The sequence below is a fragment of the Elephas maximus genome, chromosome 3 (genome assembly GCF_024166365.1).
Source record: "Elephas maximus indicus isolate mEleMax1 chromosome 3, mEleMax1 primary haplotype, whole genome shotgun sequence".
In the NCBI taxonomy this organism is placed as follows: domain Eukaryota; kingdom Metazoa; phylum Chordata; class Mammalia; order Proboscidea; family Elephantidae; genus Elephas; species Elephas maximus.
Window position 1 is genome coordinate 66,644,857 of NC_064821.1, and position 19,028 is coordinate 66,663,884.

Consider the following 19,028-nt stretch of genomic DNA (forward strand, 5'->3'; position numbering starts at 1 on the left):
TATGAACTATGTATGCCTTTGTTTTCATACTCATTCAACACTGCTGACCCTTTAGCAAAACACCCATACCCGCTCAATAATAATTAAATCCAGTCATCTTTCAATTTTATCATTATGAAGGTGTACTTGTCAAGGTAAGAGGATAGATTTCCTGCTACTACATTCCATAAGAAACCCGTTTCTCTTCTTTGTGTTCCCTTATTTCACTTAGTCTGGATTGGGTGGTTTTTGTCACTTGCACTGAATCTAAAAGCACCTTGGTGAAGACAGTGTTAGAAGAAGAAGGTGGAAATGGCGTTGATGAGGATGTGGTGCCCAAGGTGTGAGTGAGGAGGATGGAAGCAATGTCTGCATTTGGGGTTGCCCTCGCTCCAGTCCTTGCTTCAGTCCACAGTGCTGGAAGCCCTGCAAAACAACTGAGAGAGCAAAGTAGGAAGGCCAGCTGATAGTGAGAGCTGAGTTGCTCTAGCCCTGCCTGAGCAGTAGAAAGGAGGGAGCCTATGTGGTCCAGTGGTTAAAGGCCCAACTCTGGAGTGTTAGATCTACCATCTGCAAGCTGTGTGTCCTTGGGTGAGTGATTTCACCTCTCTTTACCTGTTTCCTCACTGTGTTGTTGCCAACTGTACTACAAAAGGGCAAGGTGGGAAAAACCCACCTACATTGCCAACTGTGAGGTAAAAATTAGAATGAATTCAATTGCCATCTGGAAGTGGATCTAGGCTTCACCTTCCCCCATCTCCATTCCTTCCATTCCCCTTCGACAACTACTTCCTCGGTGGCACTTTCTCTCTGATCCTAACCACCTAGAGCTAGGTCAGACTTTATCCCAGCCACCTGGAGTCGGTCATCAGGTGGCATCCATAAGCTCAGGAGTCTGCACAACTCTCCCCACTTCAGACCAGCCAGCCCCTTTCTCTCTCCCTTTAGCCTCTGTGTCTAAGTCACAAGCTAGGCCTCTATCCTTCACTGCCTGCCCAAGCAGCCTTTCATTGTCACTCAGCCACCTAGAGCTGAGTCTTCATGAGTTAGAGCTCTGTCTTTAAGGCTGCCTGCACAGCCCTCCTCCGAATTAGCCCCCGAGCTAAGTCAGAGTCTCATTGCCCCTGTGGGTTTGTAAATTCTCCATAACGGCTCAAAAAATTCATGAAGGCTATTGCCTGTACTTACAGTTATCCATTTATTACAACCAGAAGGATACAAGCGAAGAGATATATCAGACAAAGCCTGGGAGAGGTGGCCCCACGAGACTTCCGTTGTCCCCAGGGATGACCACACTGCCTCTAGTGCACAGGTATTCTTACCAATCTAGGAAACCCAAAAGAGAGCTTCAAAGTCCAGGGTTCCCCCTTAGTCTTCCAGGCCTCAATGCATAGGCACAAATCAGTGAACATGTATTTTGACTGCAACATGCCCTGCCCTTTCTGAGGTTTGCTGCCAGATGGGGCTTGTATAGCCCCTTCTCATTACACATATTTAACTGTTGCCTGGCTGTTTTGTAAAAAAAAGCCCCCTTGATCTATTCTCAAGAGCTGTTTCCAGAAACCAAAGACAAAAGACCAAATTGAGTTCTTTGTCCCACACTCACTTATAAAATTGGTATAATAATAACACCCACTCCAGGTTGGGTATTGTAACAAGTAAGTGAGGTAATAAGTGTAAACGCCTAAGTGTTTATCTGGATTTTATTGACTATGCAAAGACATTCAACTGTATGGATCATAACAAGTTAAGGATAACATTGTTAAGAATGGGAATTCCATAACACTTAATTGTGCTCATGAGGAACTTGTACGTAGACGAAGAGGTAGTCATTCGAACAGAACAAGGGGATAGTGCGTGGTTTAAAGTTAGGAAAAGTGTGTGTCAGGGTTGTATCCTTTCACCATACTTATTCAATCTGTATGCTGAACAAATAATCCAAGAAGCTGGACTATATAAACAAGAATGGGGCATCAGGATTGGAGAAAGACTCATTACCATCCTGCAATATGCAGATGACACAACCTTGCTTGCTGGAAGTGAAGAGGACTTGAAGCACTTACTGATGAAGCTCAAAGGCCACAACCTTCAGTATGGATTGCACCTCAACATAAGAAAAACAAAAATCCTCACAACTGGACCAATAAGCAACAACATGATAAACAGAGAAAAGATTGAAGTTGTCAAGGATTTCATTTTACTTGGATCCACAATCAACAGTCATGGAAGCAGCAGTCAAGAAATCAAAAGACTCATTGCACCGGGTAAATCTTCTGCAAAAGGACCACTTTAAAGTGTTGAATAGCAAAGATGTCACCTTGAAGACTAAGGTGTGCCTGACCCAACCCATGGTATTTTCAATTGCTTCATATGCATGTGAAAGCTGGACAATGAATAAGGAAGACCAATGAAGAATTGACACCTTCGAATTGTGGTGTTGATGAAGAATATTGAATATACCATGGACTGCCAAAAGAACGAACAAATCTGTCTTGGAAGAAGTACAACTAGAATGTTCCTTAGAAGGAAGGATAGCAAGACTTTGTCTCATATACTTTGGACATGTTGTCAGGAGGGATCAGTCCCTGGAGAAGGACATCATGCTTGGTAAAGTAGATGGTCAATGAAAGAGAGGAAGACTCTCAAGGAGACGGATCGACACAGTGGCTGCAACAATGGGCTAAATATAACAGTGAGGATGGCACAGGACTGGGCAGTGTTTCGCTAGATCAAAATAGATCAATGTTCTGTTGTACGTAGAGTCGCTATGAGTCGGAACTGACTTGATGGCACCTAACAACAAGTGTAAAGCACTTAGCATATTGCCATTGCTGACTAGTGAAATCTAACTCATGGCAGCCCCGTGTATTACAGAGTAGAACTACTCCATAGGGTTTTCTTGGCTGTAATCTTAACAAAAACAGATTGCCAGGTGCCTTATTATCTAGTGCTGCTATAACAGAAACACCACAAGTGGATAGTTTTAACAAATGTAAATTTATTCCCTCACAGTTTAGGAGGTTAGAAGTCCAAATTCAGGGTACCAGCTCTACGGGCAGGGATTCTCTCTCTAGGCTCTGGGGGAAGGTCCCTGTCTCCTTTCAACATCTGTGGATCTCGTGTTCCTTGGAGATCTCCATGTATCTTGGCATCAATCTCCCCCTGGGTCTAGGAGGTTCTCAGCACAGGGACCCCCAGATCCAAAGGACATGCTCCACTCCCAGCTCTTCTTTCTTGGTGGTAGTGAGGGCCTTCTTTCTCTGCTTGTTTCTTTCTTCTTTTATCTCTTGTAAGGTTAAAGATGTGATTCAAGCAAGGGTGTGACTTGAGTAAGGGTGTCCGTCTTGTAAGGCTGTGACTCAAGATACACCTCACACTGATCCTGCCACATTAATATGTAAACCCAAGCCAAACCCAAACCCACTGCCATCAACTCAACTCTGACTCATAGAGACCCTCTAGGACAGAGGAGAACTGCCCCATAGGGTTTCCAAGGAGCGCCTGGTGGATTCGAACTGCCGACCTTTTGGTTAGCAGCTGTAGCTCTTAACCACTATGCCACCAGGGTTTCCTCATTAACATAGAGAGGTTAGGATTTACAACACATCACAGAATGGAAGATAATTACATCAGATCACAAAATGGAGGACAACCACACAATACTGGGAATCATGGACTAGCCAAATTGATACATCTATTTTTGGGGGACACAATTCAACCCATGATACCAGGCCTTTCTTCATCAGTGCCACTAGGTGAATTTCAATCTCCAACCTTTAGGTTAGTAGTCTATTGCAAACTGCACTAACCAGGGACCTTGCATATTGCCTAGAACATAGCAAACATTCAACAAATGTAGTTGGTTTGTTATTATAATACTAGGTTGTAAGTTCTATGACAGCAGAAATCATGTCTAACTTATTCACATTGTTCACTAGGTACTCAGAAAAAAATGTTTAATGACATCTTCCTGTTCACTGTCCCCCCCATCACCCTTACCCTTCTCCTTCCATGCGTGCTGGGCAGTGGATTCTCGCGCCAGGCTCTGCCCAGAGGCCACACCTCTCAGAGGGAGAGCCCGCACTGGAGCCAGGCTATTGTTGTGGCTGAGATTCTTTCGGAAATGGAAAGCCCTGAATTAGGGGATAGCTGCTCTAATCTCTGTAGAGCTTACACATGGCCAGGCTTGGACCTCCTCCTCTGGTGATGGGGCGTTACTGATGCCCAGCACTGGGCTCCCTCCCCTCACCAAGCCCCCTTCCCTCACTCTGAACTTCCCTCTCCTCACTGAACCCCACCACCCTCACTGAGCCTCTCTCTTCTCTCAGCTGCCATCTCTTCTTTAAGCCCTCCCCCTCCCCAGCTCCTTTTGCTCCTGGGCCTACCTCTTTCTGAGCCCCTATTCCCTCCCTGAACCCCATCTCCTCACAGAGCCCTCTCCTCTCTGCATCCCCATCTTCTTTCCAACCCACTTGAGTCTTCCTCCCTTCTCTTGCCTCTGGCCCTCTTTGCAACCCTGGCTTCTCCTGTCCCCCAGCCAGCCTATTGCACTCATCTCCCCTCACCATTCAGCTGGTCAAAACGCCCTTTCAGGCCCAGCTCAGATACCCCCTTCTCTTTGAAAGCTTCCCACCCTTCCCAGGCAAACAAATCTCTCCCCCACACAGCCTCAGGCTTTGGCCACCTCCCTCTTCCAGTAGCACTGCTCTCACTTTGTGATCAGGTGTTCAGCCTCTGCCACCTCAGCAGACTAAGCTCCCTGAGAGCAAGGACCATATCTGACCCATCTGCTGACCCCCGCCGGGCCCAGAGCAGGTGTTCAAAATGATTTGTTGACAGCAGCTGGGAGTTAATCTGTGGGATTAGAAAAAAAGATTTAGGCCAGAGGTGTCAGGAAGATGTTTGTGGAGGCCAAGAGCTGAAGAACCACATTCAGCTAACATTTACTGGGCACCTTGAGGTGCCGGGTGCTTTCTCAGCTGCCACTGCATCGCCACACAAGAGTTAGACCTTATAGTCCACATTTTACAGAGGGAAACTCAAGAAGTTAAGTTCTTGCTCAAGGCCATGTGGCCAGTGGGCCTGGACCAGGATTGGAATCAGAGGCAGAGCCAAGGGTGGAGAGCTGAGAAGTGGGGGTTGTGGCTGCGGCTGCGGGTGAGGTCAGTGGCACAGGTTTTCTCCCCTGCGACAACGTGAGTGAGTCTGGGACCTGACACTGGATCTGAAGGGCCTCCCCACCCCCGCCCCCCCAGCTCATTGTTCCTGACACTGACAAGAGCTGCTGCATGTCTTCTGCAGCCACCCTCTTCTGGAAAGACATGGTTCTGACTCAGGCCTTCCTGATCAATCCTCAGGGTGATCCGGGAATGAGGTCCTGAAAGAGGAAGGAAGCGGCCCTCAGACTAGGCCCCCTCACACGCAGGGCTCTAAGGCCGGAAGGAGCCACTTTAAGGCTCTCCCTGGGGACCCATGACTAGGAAGAGAGACGATCCAGTTCACAGCAGTGTGGCAGAGAGGCAGAGCCAGGCAGATGTAGCCCCACCTCCTCATTTGTGTAGAACCCTCTGTCTGACTCTTTCGGGGCCCCTCCCTCAGAAAACCTTTCCTGTTTGACCTCTCTTCAGCTCTGCCTGTGTGCTAGAGGCTCAATGCTCATCTCTCAGGACTCTGTATCCAGGGAGCTGTCTGTCACTCCCCTCAGGCTGGGAGTTCCTGAGCGCTCGAACGCGCGCACACACACACCCCCACCCCTCCCACCCCCCCCAACCCTCCCCACCCCCAACCCCCCCCCCCCACACGACTCCGAAGGGAGAGCTCTATCACTCCCCTGTGACTGGGAGCTCCCAGGGCTGGGGCTGTGTCTCCCCCCCTCTGTCTGAGGGGAGCAGCATCACTTTTGATTGGAGGCTCCCAAGTATAGGAGAGAGTCAGGAGTCCCTCTCCTCAGACCAGGGGCTGCCCCAGGGCAGCACCTGCATTGCATTCATTCCCTGAATCCCCTCTTTCCATAGCCCAGCATCTGTCCTCTAGCCGGAAGTTGGGCCCCTGCCTGTCCTTCCACCCAACCCAAATGCTGCTTTAAGACCAAAGGGATGGGGGCTGCATCAAGAGTCAGACACAGCAGCCCCATCCTCCCCCTTCCCAAGCCAGGTTTCCTGCCATTGACAGCATCCCAGCTGGGCCCAGCCCAACCTCTCAGTGCTTAACCCCTTCATGACCAGATCTCAGGGCTACCAGCCTGCACCCCCAACCATCACCTATAAAATCAGGAGAATAAAAATACTTTATTGGATTGTTGTGAAGATCAAAACATTGACCAGTGTGTAAAGTGCTTGGAAGAGTGTCTTAATGTTGTCATTAGGTGCTGACTCATAGTGACCCCATGTACAACAGAATGAAACACTGCCCAGTCCTGGGCCATCCTCACAATCATTGCTATGTTTCAGCCCATTGTTTCAGCCACTGTATCAACCCATCTCACTGAGGGTCTTACTCTTTTTCACTGACCCCTTATCTTACCAAGCATGATGTGCTTCAGGGACTGGTCCCTCCTGATAATATGTCCAAAGTCATGAGATGAAGTTTCTCTATCTTCCCTTCTTATGAGCATTCTGGTTGTACTTTTTCCAAGACAGGTTTGTTCATTCTTCTGGCAGTCCGTGGTATAACCAGTATTCTTCACCAACACCATAATTCAAAGACATCAGTTTTCCTCTGTCTTCCTTATTCTTTGTCCATCTTTCGCATGCATATGAGGTGATTGGAAACACCACGGATTGGGCCAGGCGCACCTTAGTCCTCAAAGTGACATCTTTGCTTTTTAACACTTTAAAGAAGTGAAGAGTGTCTAGCATAAAGTAATCTCTCAATAAAAGCTAGCTATTATTCTTAATTGTGCGAGCTTAGATAAATCATTTCACCTCTCTGAGCCTTGGTCTCTTCAGCTGTAAAATGGAGACTATAATAGAACCTGCTCCCCAAAGATTCTCCTGGGGGTTAATTGTGACAATGCACACAATATTGTAAAGTTCTATGACAACGCAATATGAAATTATCACAGACAAAAGCAAAACAAAACAGAAAGCTTCCTTTCACTAATAAAAATCTTTTACCAGGAGATAGGCCTTATGGTTTCTTGACTCATTATCTTATTTGAGAGGCAGAAGGTGCAGTGGAAAGAGTGGACTTAGAGCTGAGCCTTGGGCAAGTCTCTTTCCCACTCTGATCCTGTTTCCTTACCTATGAAGTAGGGCTGGTCTTCCCAGCTGGGCCCCCTGCCTCTGTCTTTGGTGATGGGAAGGTCAAAGGAGGTCAGAGAGCACAGATGCGAAAATGCTTTGCAAACTTTAAAAAGAGCCAGAAGGGAGGGGAAGGGACTTATGGAAGGGGAAGGGACTTATGGAAGGGGCCAGCTGGAGACTGAGCAGCAACCTTTGTGGTAGGGGCATTGGTCTTGGAGCTCTGGGTGCTCGAGAGGAGGAAGAGCTTCCATGGTGCCAGCACTGTGGGGGCAGGGCTTCACCTGGAGAGATGAGGTGTCAGATAAGAAACTGTGCCAGCTCTAGATGTCCCCAAGTGGGGACAGAGGAGGAAGAAATCAAAAGGACCTAGGCTTGGCCCCAGAGTCATCTCCACCTCCCCCTCTTCCCAGCCAATCTCATTTGGCATCAGAGACCTTGGGCAAAAGCACCTCCACTGGGCTCCTAGAAGACCTTCGTGCCACGACTTGCTGGGACACGTTCACCCTGCACATCTGCAGCACCACTGCCTGCAGGCTGCAGATTCCTGGCTTCACCCAAGGGAGAGCAGGCTGCACACCATTCACACACCCGACTAGGACAAATCTGTACCCACCGCACATAGGAAAGAAAAGCAAGGCAACTAGAACCTTGCTCTGCCTTTCTGTTCCAACTGTAGCAGCAACTGCCAAGGTCAGGCAGAGCAGGTTCACCAGGGTCTTCGGAGGAAGTCTGGGGTCCTGGCTGTGCCCCAAGACCACTGTGCCCCTGTGGCAAATCACTTAACTTGCCAGTGCCTATCTGACCAACTGTAAAATAAACGAGCTGGACCTGGTCCCCCAGGTCCTTACCAACTCTGAGAGACTATGATCAGGAAGGAGTTAACGCAGGCCAGGCTCTGGGTCAGGAAGGCGAGGGTTAATCTGGGGGGGGTGGAGGCTCTCTCTGCTTTTCCTGTGGAGAGTGAGGTTTGGCTGCCACCAAAGTTACTTCCAGTCCCTGCTGTCCCTCTTACCCTCAGTTCAGACCTGCCTGGGGACTCCCACAATTCCGCCTCCCCACGCAGAGGTGAGTGCCTGCTGAACCCAGGGCTGGGGTGGGAAGGACCTGTAGACCCAAGGAGAGGACCTGTAGACTGGCACCAAGCCAGTGAGCACAGGAGACGCCTCACCTCTGGAATCCAAGCCTTAAGCAGCATTCCGACCACTAAGCCCAGGACAGAGAGAAGGTGGGCAAAGGAATGGAGGGCAAATGAGGGCTCTGCAGGTTCTAGAGTGGACCATCTGGTTGGGTTATCCAGGCCAGCCCAGAAAGCAGGAAAGAAGCGGTGGACAGGAGACTATTTTGGTCCCTGTGTTTAGGGGCTTTTTATAGCCTTGTTGCTGTTGCTCAGGGCTGGGGAGAGGAGGAGGGGACCTAGGATATCCCTGAGGTCAGACAAGCACAGTGCCCTCCTGGGACCTTGGAATCTGACCCATTGCCCAATATAGTCCTGGGGAGACATAAAGGGAGGCACTGCCAGGCTCTCCTTGCTACCTGGATTCTCAGTCACCGATTACCTATGGGGTCAACTAGATGGGAAGGAGGAGTCCTTGGGTGGCCTAAACGGTTAAGCACTGACTACTAACTGAAGAGTTGGTGGTTCGAACCCACCCAGAGGCACTTCGGAAAACAGGCCTGGCAATCTGCTTCTGAAAGGTCATAGCCTTGAAAACCCTATGGAGCAGCTCTACTCTGCACACACAGGGTCGCCATGAGTCGGAATCAACTCGACGGCAACTAACAAAACAGATAGGAAAGGAGTTAAGGAAAGCTGAACAGGTTGGGCTGGAGTGGGCAAGGGAGGCAGGGTTTCTGCCCCCAGGCCTCCCACCTGGGCTTCCTTCCCCCTATCTCTCTCTGGTTCTCTTCCTTTGTTGCCTCCAGATCCAAGGTCCACTAAGCTTCCAGGACTGGTATGTCACTCTCAGCTGGACCCTTTGGTGGGGGTGGGGGTCTTGAGCCATGTGGGTGGCCCATTCTGTTACAGCCAAGGGACCTGTCAGCTCTTGATTTACAACCCCTCCTGGTCCCTTCCCCAGCAGAAAGGAGGTGGAGAAGGAGGGTCACAGGGTCTCAGGATGAGAAGGGGGCAGGGACCCTGAGGGAGATTTCTGGGAGTGCAGGTTATGGGAAGAATTAGTGGAAGAAACTTTTTAGTGAGACAAGGGGCCTATTTCTAACGGAAATTGCTTGGCAGTTACAGCAGCAGGAAGAGAAGCAAAATATCAGAGCAAAGCGCTGGGAGGCAAAGGACAGACAGAATCTGAACTAGTTCTAGACTGTAAGGCAAGAGACTCCACTCTCAGTCTGACCTGAGCAAGCCCCTTCCTCTCTGGGCCAGTTTCCTCCTCTATGAAATGGAAATGCAGGGGTTAGACAAGATGCTGTTTACAGCTGAGCCTTCTAGAATTTCCTTGGCAAGGGCACAGAGTGGGTGGCAGGCCGGTGGCTGACATGACCTGGTGACCACCTCCCTCTCTTTCCGAAGTGGGCAGGGCCGTTGGCTGCAATTACAGGAGGCTCCTACCCTGTGCTTATAGCCCTGACCTCGGCGCTTGGAGGCGGGAAGGGTGGGCCCTGCCTGAGACGGCCTGTGGCTAGGAAGCCTCCTTGTCTTGGACTAAAAGCTGCTGGGCTAGGAAGAGGTATTTTTTCCGGTTGAGGCTACTTTCGGGAATTAGGCTGGGACCAGCCCCACTTCCTTTTCCAAGTGCTCTGCTTGCCGATTCCTGCTTGGCATGGCCCTGTGGCCAGACCGGGGCGCCTTCAAAGGGGTATATGTTTCTGGGTGGCCAAGGAGGCCCCACTGAATGGGTCTAGGGGAGGGGTGAGATGGCCTGAATCTGGGCATAGCATCCGGCCTACTTGGATGAGGGAGGGGTCTGGACGATCCTATCCCCAGGAAGGCTTGCTGAAGGGCAGGGATATCTCCTACCCTCTCCCAACCATTCCTCCCTCCTTTCAGGCCTCGGGGAGCCCCAGCCAATTGCTCTCAGCTCCTCAGCCAGCTGCCTATCTCCAGCGGCTTATGGGGCACTGTCTAGCCCAGCTCTGCTAAGATGATCCTGGCCTCTCCCTCCACCCCGTCCAGAGGACGGACCCCCAGCGCAGTGGAGAGACTGGAGGCCGACAAAGCGAAGTATGTCAAGACGCATCAAGTGATAGTGCGGCGCCAGGAGCCAGCCCTGCTCGGGGCACTCGGGCCGCTCACTCCGCACCCCTGCAATGAGCTCGGGCCCCCTGCATCGCCCAGGACGCCCAGACCCGCCCGCCGGGGCAGCGGCAGGCGGCTGCCAAGGCCTGACTCTCTCATCTTCTACCGCCAGAAGCGAGATTGCAAGGTCTCGGTGAACAAAGAGAATGCCAAGGGCCAGGGGCTGGTAAGACGCCTTTTCCTGGGCGCCCCCCGGGACACCACCTCGAGCATCCCGGGCCCAACAGAGAGACCCGCGGTTCCTGGGGGTTGGACCGCGCCCCCAGATGCCCCGGAAGCGACAGGAAAGCGGGCGCTGTGCCCCACGTGCTCGCTGCCCCTGTCGGAGAAGGAGCGGTTCTTCAACTACTGCGGCCTGGAGCGCGCTCTGGTGGAAGTGCTGGGCGCTGAGCGCTTCTCTCCGCAGAGCTGGGGCGCCGACGCCAGCCCCCAAGCCGGAACCTCGCCGCCGCCCGGCTCCGGGGACACCAGCGACTGGACGTCCAGCGACAGCGGCGCAGACGGCCCAAACCGTGAGGGCCCCAGCGGCGCGGAGGCGGTGGGCTCTGCGCGGGACGGGCGCCCCCAGGTGTCCGTGGTGGAGCGCAACGCGCGCGTCATCCAGTGGCTGTACGGCTGCCAGCGCGCCCGAGGCCCACCGCGCGAGTCGGAGGTGTGACTGCGGCCACACGTGAGCGGGCTCCCGCGGGGCCGGGGCTGGACCCGGGCACCGGCAGAGACGCCCTGCCTCAGACGCACAGGAGACCTTTGGGCAAGCCCTTCCCTCTGAGTCTCCATTTTCCCATCAGAACCTTGGGGAGATTGGACAAAGTGATCCCGAAGGCTCTTCCCGGGGCAGGCGGCGCAGGGACTTCTGTGGAGGCCGGACCTGGAGAGTAATGACTAGAGTGGAAGAGCAGAGAACTGCTGAATAAAGTTAAAACGTTATTTTAAATGGGTCGTGTGGTTAGATCGGGGGCAGATGTTGAAGAAGGGGGCAGGGCGGGTTTGCGCGTGATTAAACGGGTTGGAACTGGGCTGACTGTGACCCTGGGCAAGCATTTAACGTCTGCAAGCCGCAGATGCACCTCTCGGTTAAAAAAAAAAGGGGGGGTGGAGGAAGATGATTTTTAAGTATTTTGCAACGGTTGTAAAACACACGGCAAACTACCGAATTAATACCAATACTACAGCATTATGATCAAAGAGCCCTGGTGGCGCAGTGGTTAAGAGCTCAGCTGCCAACCAAAAGGTTGGCAGTTGGAATCCACCCGGCCGCTCTTTGGAAACCCTATGGGGCAGTTCTACTCTATTCTACAGGGCCACTATCAGTCGGAGTCGTCAGGATGGCAACAGATTTCAAGGAGCCTTGGTGGCACATTGGCTAAACGCTTGGCTGCTAACCAAAAGGTTGGAGGTTCGGCCCCACCAGCCACTCACTAGAAGAAAGATGTAGCAGTCTGCTTCCCTAAAGATTACTGCCTTAGAAACCCTATGGGGCAGTTCTACTCTGTCCTATAGGGTTGCTATGAGCCACAATCTACTGGAGAGCAGTGGGCTTTTGGAACCCTGGTGGCGCAGTGGTTAAGAGCTACTGTTGCTGACCAAAAGGTGGGCAGTTGGAATCCACCAGCCGCTCCTTGGAAATCCTATGGGGCAGTTCTATTCTGTCCTATAAGGTCGCTATGAGTATGAATCGACTCCACAGCAATAAGTATTATGATTATCTCCTCCACGGACTCCAAGTTGGTCCCAACTAGACCTAGTAGCTGGGAACTGAACATTTGAGGAATCCTAGAGAGGGGTGTGCTCCAGAAATCTGGGGTCCCCACCCAGTCTTTAGAGCTCACGGACTTCTAAAATGCCCCCCATTCCCGGAGCTCTACTGCCCCCTTGTGTCACTAGGTATGAAGGGCTGAGATGCGGCGAATCAGGAGTTGGGGGCAACGAAAGAAGGGACCCGTTTAAACTAAGATCTTGCCAACAGGCAGCCTCTCAGCCACTCCCTCCTTTCCCACAAGCACATACAAGGTCACCTATCTTCCTCACACGTTCTCATCTCCAGGACTGTGTTCAGGCTCTTTCTCTTTTTGCCTGGGTTACCTTTCCCTTCTCAATTTATCCTTTTAAGATTAAATATATTCTCCTTCAGGAAGTCTTCCTGAATTCCCCAGCCCCCCTCACCTTCTCTGAGCGCCACTATTTCTGTGGCTCAACTTGAGCTTTGTCACCTTGTATGGGAGCCACTGGTACTCTGAGTTCCTTTAGTCTCTGCCTTTATCCCAGTACGGAGACCGCGCACATAGTAGGGCCACAGGCAACATTTGTTGAAGTCAAAGAGGCCGGTCAGGGGATTGGAACCCGTCCTCTGGGGCCCCCCAGCTTCTTGGAAAGTTGTACCTTAACTTTAGCACTATCTATTCTGAAACGTTAACTATCTGTCTGTCTCTGGTCATTCATTTTCTCCCTGTTTGTTTGTTGCGGAAGGTGAGGGCCCCTCTGGCTGGACCCCGCCCGGGGGCCGACCCACCCAAAAGCAGCCTTCCCCGATGTCTGGACAAAAGGAGGCAGCACAAGGAGTATCGGGCCAGGGGCTTTTATGGGTGCAGGGAGGAGCAGGCACCCAGTTCCGCCGGCCGGCTAGTCGCCCTTGGGCGCAGCCTTCACCCTCATCTCGGCCAGTTTGTGGGTTAGGAAGCCCCACTTGAAACCGGTTGCAGGGTCGGCCTCCCGCGGCTCCGGGCGCTCTGCGGCCTCGTCCCCGGGTTCGGGGTCCGGCTCCTGGGTGGGCTCTGCGCTGGGCAGAACGGACGCTGCTACCGCCTGCTGCTGCTGCCACCTGCTGGCGAACGCGTCCCAGAAGCCGGATCCGCGCGGCTCCGCCTCAGCCGCTGCTGGCGAGGGGGGCCGCGCCGCCAAGGGGCTGCAGGAGAGGCCCAGGGAGGGAAACAGTGAGCGGAGGCGGGGACAAGGGGCGAGTAGTGGGGCCGGGGGAGAAAGGGCGAGGTCGGGGACTGGAGTGAAAAGCGGCGTCAGGTGACTGGAGAGGCCCAGGAAAGAGGAGACGTGGTCAGGGCCTGGAGGCGAGGGGCGGGCTCAGAGCACTGGGAAAGAATTAGGGTGGGCCAGGTTCGGGAGATTAGGCGAGAGTTTGGGGGAGAGAGGACCAGAGTCAGGTTCTTTGAGGAAAGAGCAGAGCCAGAGATTTGGGGAAGGGACCAAAAGGGGCGCGAGAGGCGCCGAGTCAGGAAAGCCGGGAAGAGAACCCTGAGAAAGGGGCAGGGCCCAAGGGGGCGTGGAAGAGAAGTGGGGCGGGGGGGCGGGGGGAATTAGAGCCCACGGGAGGGGGCGGAGTCAGGCTCTGGAGGTGGGGCTCCAGGAAGGCAGGGGTGGAGCCCTGAGGAAAGGGACGGGGCGGGGGAGGGGTCAGGTTCGAAGATTGACGGAAAGGGGGGATGGGAAAGGGAGGAAGTGCTGGGGAGAAAGAAGGGTGGAGAGACCCCGACGGAAGGAGAAAGGCACAGATCAGTGGCTTGGGGGAGGCAGAGACTTGGGGAGCCAGCAGGGAGATGTGAGTGGAAGACAATCAAGAAGGGGCGATGAAGCTTAAGGTGGGACCCTTCAGGTTTGAGGAAAAGTCCTTGGAGAACTGGGAAGGCCTGGGACTGAGCGTAGGGAAAGAAGAAAGGAAAACCCTGAGGTGGGAGAGCTGGATGGGGTAGAAAGGCAGGAGGCCCTCGTCCCCATCCCTCCTCCCCGCCTCCCCTCCCCCCCAGCATCAAAGACCTTTTAAGACTGTTGTTCCAAACTAGTGTCCCTTAGGGTCCTTTGCGAGCTTACTGAAAATTTAGATCCCCAGGCCTCAGCCCACACTTGCTGAATCAGAATCTCTGAAGGCGGTTTGGGGGATTTGTGTTTGTCCCAGCTCCCGGTGAGGACGAGGATTAGATCAATATTTGGGAACCATTGATCTGGACCACCCTCTGTCCCAAACACCTAAATTTCTCTCCTCCGTTCCTAGGTTCTAGGGAGATGACCTCTCCCAAGTGAATGAGGAGAGCCCGTAAATACCTTCCAGTACGCCCAACAGCTGGGAAGTTCTTCCCAAAATCTAACCTAATTTCCCAGATTTGCTGACTTGGCATTTTTTCTGTTGTGAGAAAGGGAAAGAGTCAGGGGCCCCTTCTCCCCAGCCCTCTGTGGTGGGAAAGATAGACTAGACTGAGAAGGCATGGGAGAAGTGGGACCCTGGGCCCCTCCCAGACACCCCCTCCCACACACACACATACTGGTCTGCACAGGGCTCCGGTGGCAGCAGCTTGTCCTCATCGTCTTTGTTAAACAGAGATGACATTGTCAGCCAACCTTTCACCCCGACTCCCTGAACCTGGGAGGGAGGGGCTGGGAGTCAGGGAATGACCGCAGCACAACCTCCCGGGACTCTACAGCAACCTCCGCCAGGCTCCCCAGGGGCAGGGCCAGGCTGGGGGTGAAAGAAGGGAGAAGAACTCACCCTGCGGGCCAGCTGCGACACGGGATTGAAGGCCTCTTCAGCTGGTTCTGCCGTCTCAGACGTCACCAACACTGGAGTCTCCCTCTGGGACAAAAGACCCCCACCAGGGATAACAGGCCCCAGAGGAATGCCCCCTGCAAGCCTGGCACACATGAACCAGGCACCTCAAACTCCACAGAACTACATACACACCTATACACCTCACACCCTCCACAAAGGCACATGGGAATGTATACAGGTATAAGTCTACACAAAGTTACCTGTCACATACACATACCTGTCTTCCAGACACCCTTGAGCACACATATCTGCACTCTGACCACAGATGCACAGACACATCTATACACACCCAAAGACGTGTGGACAAGGGCATGCATGCTGACACACACACACACCTGTACATGAGCACCCCTTACATAGCTACAGCTTGTCACACCTGTACATAGATGCATGTGGTGTGAGGCACCTGTAATGAGCATGCGTACAGTGAAGTCATTCATACCTATGCACTTGTGCACTTATATGACTGCAGACAGCTTCACAGAGGCCCACCCACAGCACACAAAACCTCTCCACACACCTAGGACACCAGGACACAGATGTTCACACGCACCCAAACATACACACCACATAAACAGCATCCGCAAATGCCTGCACAGAGGAATGTAGGCATAGACTTCTGCCTCAAATGTACACACCTGTACCCAGTTCACACCTGCACACACCCCTTCATTGGGGATTCCACACGGGTCAGACACCAACCCCAATACCACCCACAGACAATTCTATACAAGCTCAGCCTTGAACACCAAACTGTCTAGACATATTCACACACACCCTGCACAGGACTAGTTCCTGCCCCTGCCACATTTATATGCATGACTACCACCTATCACAGCCTGAAGACGTAAGACAGTTACCAGTTTCAGAGTCTTGCTCAATCTTTTTATGTCAGAACAAAGCACAGTCCATGTACTGCTATGATCCGATGCTGCTACAGTGACCCTCAGAGTTTAAGTGCCACTCTCTTTACCTTCAGTAATATGGCTCACTACCTGTCAAGCAAGCCATCCCACTTTTGCTCAGCTCTGCCCATCGGAAAGTTGTGTTGAGCTCTCCTGGAAGAATATCTCCCATATGGCAGCCCTTGAGATCTGTAGAGACCACTCCTTCCACGTTCCCCAAGTCTTTTCTTCAGTTTCCTTGAGTGTCCTTGCTTTCTGACACTGCACCATGCCATTCCCTGAGTATGCCAATGGTTTCTGCACAATTGGGCTTCTCTCTCTGTCTCTCTCAGAGCCTGGTCCTGCCCCTCTTTGTTCCTATCACTCCTGCTGCCCCTCTGCCTGTGCCCCCACCAAGCAGACATGGATGCTACCCACCTCCTCTGCCAGGTCCTCCTCAGATTCCCCACTAAGGGTCTGTAGCACTTTGGACTTGTAGGTTTTCCAGAAAGCCTGGTTCATGGCTGCAGGGGAAACAGGTCTAGCACCCAGGCACAGGAAGGCGGTTGGCTCAGTGGGCACCCACTAGAACTGGCTCCAAGAACTTGGCAAGCTTGAGAGCCTGCCCAGGGATCGGGTGACTTCATTAAAGATGCACCAGCTTCCTCTGCTGGCAGAGTCCCCAGCTGGTGAACCCAATCCAATGGAGTCTGGGGTGGGTGTGGGTGAGGGCTTCTGCCACCTCAGCCCCTTCCTTGACCCATATTGGCCAAGAATAATGAAGACATCCCTTTCCACAGAAGCCTCCTTCCTGGACCTAGGAGGGTGATCTTTTGGAATGGCTCCAGGAAAAAAAATTCTCTTTTCCATTCATAACGTATCTGGGCCCAGGACCCACGCTGTGCCCCTGTGACTGCAGCCATGCCAGCTGCACCCTCAGCGGACCCATGCCCTGTGTGCCTACTCAGCCTCCATGAACTGGAGAGGGAGGGTCCCCAGGCCCCCAGCAGGCCACCTGGGCTTACATTTCACTACTTTGTCTGAAATGAAAACTGACTCTCTCTCCCCAGGGATGCACGTGCTTGTCTCCTTGTTTCCTGGCAACAGTTTGTTCTAAAGAGCTGGAGCCCCTGAATTATTGCTAAGCTCCTCCAGCACAGTCCCAAGGAGCTGGTTCACACTAGCCTGGGTGGCACCAGGCTCCAGTGAATGGGGAAAGGCTCTTTGGCCCTCTCTCCAGTCTGGGCACGTGACACCTAGGCTGTGTCTCTGCCTTGGCAGCTAGCCCACTCCGGGGAGTCCAAGGCTTCTGTGAGAGGAGCTGGTCTTTCTTGACTGGATGCCTGAGTGCCGGGATCTCTGAGGAGGAACACTCCTCTCTCACGGATTTGGCTGGAGGTGGATGGAGCCCTGAGGGAATAACTAGGGAGCAGTGAGAGGTAGTGAGGGCTTTGTCAGCGACTGCGGGATCTCAGGAAGCTCTGTTGGGGCCGGAATCCAAACATTCACTCTCATTCATTTATTAATTTATTCACGTCACAGACATTTATTAAGGCGTCCCCATCATGGAGTCTAACGTTTGGGAGCCCGCAACGGATGATAGGGCCAGAAGATGACACTGAGATAGGTTGGGCCAGGCGGGGACGGGCAGGCAGTCAGGCCAGTCCCTCAGCCTCTGAGCCACACGCAACCCCCGCCCTGGGCCTCCAGCCCGTCGCTGAGGACGCTCGGTCCGCTCGGCCCGAGGCGCCTTCGTCCCTGACGTCCACCGCCGCCTGAGGGCGCTCAAGCTGCTGGCTGGCGAGTGACGCCATCAGAGGCGGTCTTGTCGAGCCCGCTCCACCCCCGGGCGTCGCGTGACGTCATCGAGCGGTCCGGAAGTGCCGACACGTGCGGTGGAGACCCCGCTCCCGGACTCCAGGCCTGGCTGTTACAGGGCATGGGTCGCTCCCGCCGGACCGGCGCACACCGAGCACACTCCCTGGCCCGCCAGATGAAGGCCAAGCGGCGGCGGCCGGACCTGGATGAGATTCACCGCGAGCTACGGCCCCAGGGTCCCGCACGGCGCCTGCGCGACCCGGACGCCGAGCCGGACCCCGACCTGCCAGGGGGCGGACTGCATCGCTGTCTGGCCTGCGCGTGAGTCCCAGCCGGGCCCGGCCTAGAGAGAGGAGGGTCCCCAGTGCTGGTCGGGGGATGTGAGGTGGGGCCCCCGGGATACGTGAAGTCTCCTCTCTTGGGACCCGTGGGTCTGCCAGCCTCCGATCCCCACAGACCCGGAGCCTGGCGTCAGGAAATGAACTGGGGTCTGCGAGATAAGCGTACTCGAAGGGCACTGTCTCCTCACCCCTATCCCTACAGAAGGTACTTCATCGATTCTGCCAATCTGAGGACCCACTTTCGATCCAAAGACCACAAGAAAAGGTATGGAGGAGTAAGGAGATGATTGATAGATGATGAGTGCCGGGCAGGCAGGCAGGCCTCGCATCTGGTCAGCTCCCAACTCCTATCCTTCTTCCTCCCAGGCTGAAGCAGCTGAGCGTGGAGCCGTACAGTCAGGAAGAGGCAGAGAGGGCAGCGGGCATGGGCTCTTATGTGCCTCCTCAGCGGCTGCCAGTGCCCACAGAGGTGTCCACTGATGTCCCAGAGATGGACACATCTGCCTGACATGGCCTGAGGATACAGGGCAGAGGAACTGCCCATGGACAGTGATGTAAGGGCTGAGCTGGAACTGTACCAACATCTTGTGGCCCTGGATTCAGGGAATGGATGGCCTCTTCTGGGTGCCCACCCCCAATAAAGGAACTGGGGAAAGAGGGGATTGCCTCTGACTCCCTAACTTTCAGGCCAGAGCCCCCACCTTCCTTCAGACTCCTGTTCTGTAAGGGTTTCTCTACCCCTGTATGCAGGGCCCAAGATATCTACTCCTCACTCGGTCCAGCCTTAAAACTGTACACCTGCCTTCCTTCTGGGGTCCTGGCATCTGAGCTGGAGTCCCCAGACAGAGCCCAGGTGAAGTGGGGAGGTAGGGGTAGGATCAGATTTATCCAGTGAGGGCAGGGACTGATCCCCAGAAAAGAAGGGACTCCTTACCTGAGTCACCTACTCCTGGGCCA

General features: G+C 53.5%; 3 protein-coding genes across 4 annotated transcripts; 2 read left to right on the top strand and 1 right to left on the bottom strand.

Annotated features, from left to right (window-relative positions):
- The first annotated feature begins 8,223 nt into the window (after positions 1-8,223).
- Positions 8,224-11,396, top strand: FAM110D (family with sequence similarity 110 member D). The gene is made up of 2 exons (XM_049875903.1): positions 8,224-8,288; positions 10,228-11,396. The coding sequence occupies exon 2, from the start codon at positions 10,322-10,324 to the stop codon at positions 11,132-11,134; it is 813 nt and encodes a 270-aa protein (XP_049731860.1). The 5' UTR covers positions 8,224-8,288; positions 10,228-10,321; the 3' UTR covers positions 11,135-11,396.
- A 1,648-nt stretch (positions 11,397-13,044) lies between these two features.
- C3H1orf232 (chromosome 3 C1orf232 homolog) lies at positions 13,045-16,434 on the bottom strand. Its single transcript, XM_049875904.1, has 4 exons — positions 16,351-16,434; positions 14,969-15,052; positions 14,745-14,842; positions 13,045-13,378 (listed from the first exon to the last, which is right to left on the bottom strand). Exons 1-4 carry the CDS (start codon positions 16,432-16,434, stop codon positions 13,096-13,098), a joined length of 549 nt encoding a protein of 182 aa, XP_049731861.1. The 3' UTR covers positions 13,045-13,095.
- Positions 16,435-17,752: 1,318 nt separating this feature from the next.
- On the top strand, positions 17,753-18,731 carry ZNF593 (zinc finger protein 593). Of its 2 annotated transcripts, none has more exons than XM_049878342.1 (3): positions 17,753-18,051; positions 18,187-18,336; positions 18,438-18,731. In XM_049878342.1, the coding sequence occupies exons 1-3, from the start codon at positions 17,852-17,854 to the stop codon at positions 18,577-18,579; spliced, it is 492 nt and encodes a 163-aa protein (XP_049734299.1). In that variant the 5' UTR covers positions 17,753-17,851; the 3' UTR covers positions 18,580-18,731. The 2 variants fall into 2 exon arrangements, with proteins under 2 accessions (XP_049734299.1, XP_049734300.1); XM_049878343.1 differs by having other exon boundaries at positions 17,754-18,051; positions 18,274-18,336.
- Positions 18,732-19,028: the final 297 nt, after the last annotated feature.

Coding starts and splice junctions, on each gene's coding strand:
- FAM110D (XM_049875903.1), top strand. CDS start 10,322: ATGATCCTGGCCTCTCCCTCCACCCCGTCCAGAGGACGGACCCCCAGC.
- C3H1orf232 (XM_049875904.1), bottom strand. CDS start 16,434: ATGAACCAGGCTTTCTGGAAAACCTACAAGTCCAAAGTGCTACAGACC. Junction 15,053..16,350: donor AGGAGGACCTGGCAGAGGAG/GTGGGTAGCATC, acceptor CTTTTGTCCCAG/AGGGAGACTCCAGTGTTGGT. Junction 13,379..14,744: donor CCGGAGCCCTGTGCAGACCA/GTATGTGTGTGT, acceptor CCTCTCCTGCAG/CCCCTTGGCGGCGCGGCCCC.
- ZNF593 (XM_049878342.1), top strand. CDS start 17,852: ATGGGTCGCTCCCGCCGGACCGGCGCACACCGAGCACACTCCCTGGCC. Junction 18,052..18,186: donor CATCGCTGTCTGGCCTGCGC/GTGAGTCCCAGC, acceptor CGATCCCCACAG/ACCCGGAGCCTGGCGTCAGG. Junction 18,337..18,437: donor TCCAAAGACCACAAGAAAAG/GTATGGAGGAGT, acceptor TCTTCCTCCCAG/GCTGAAGCAGCTGAGCGTGG.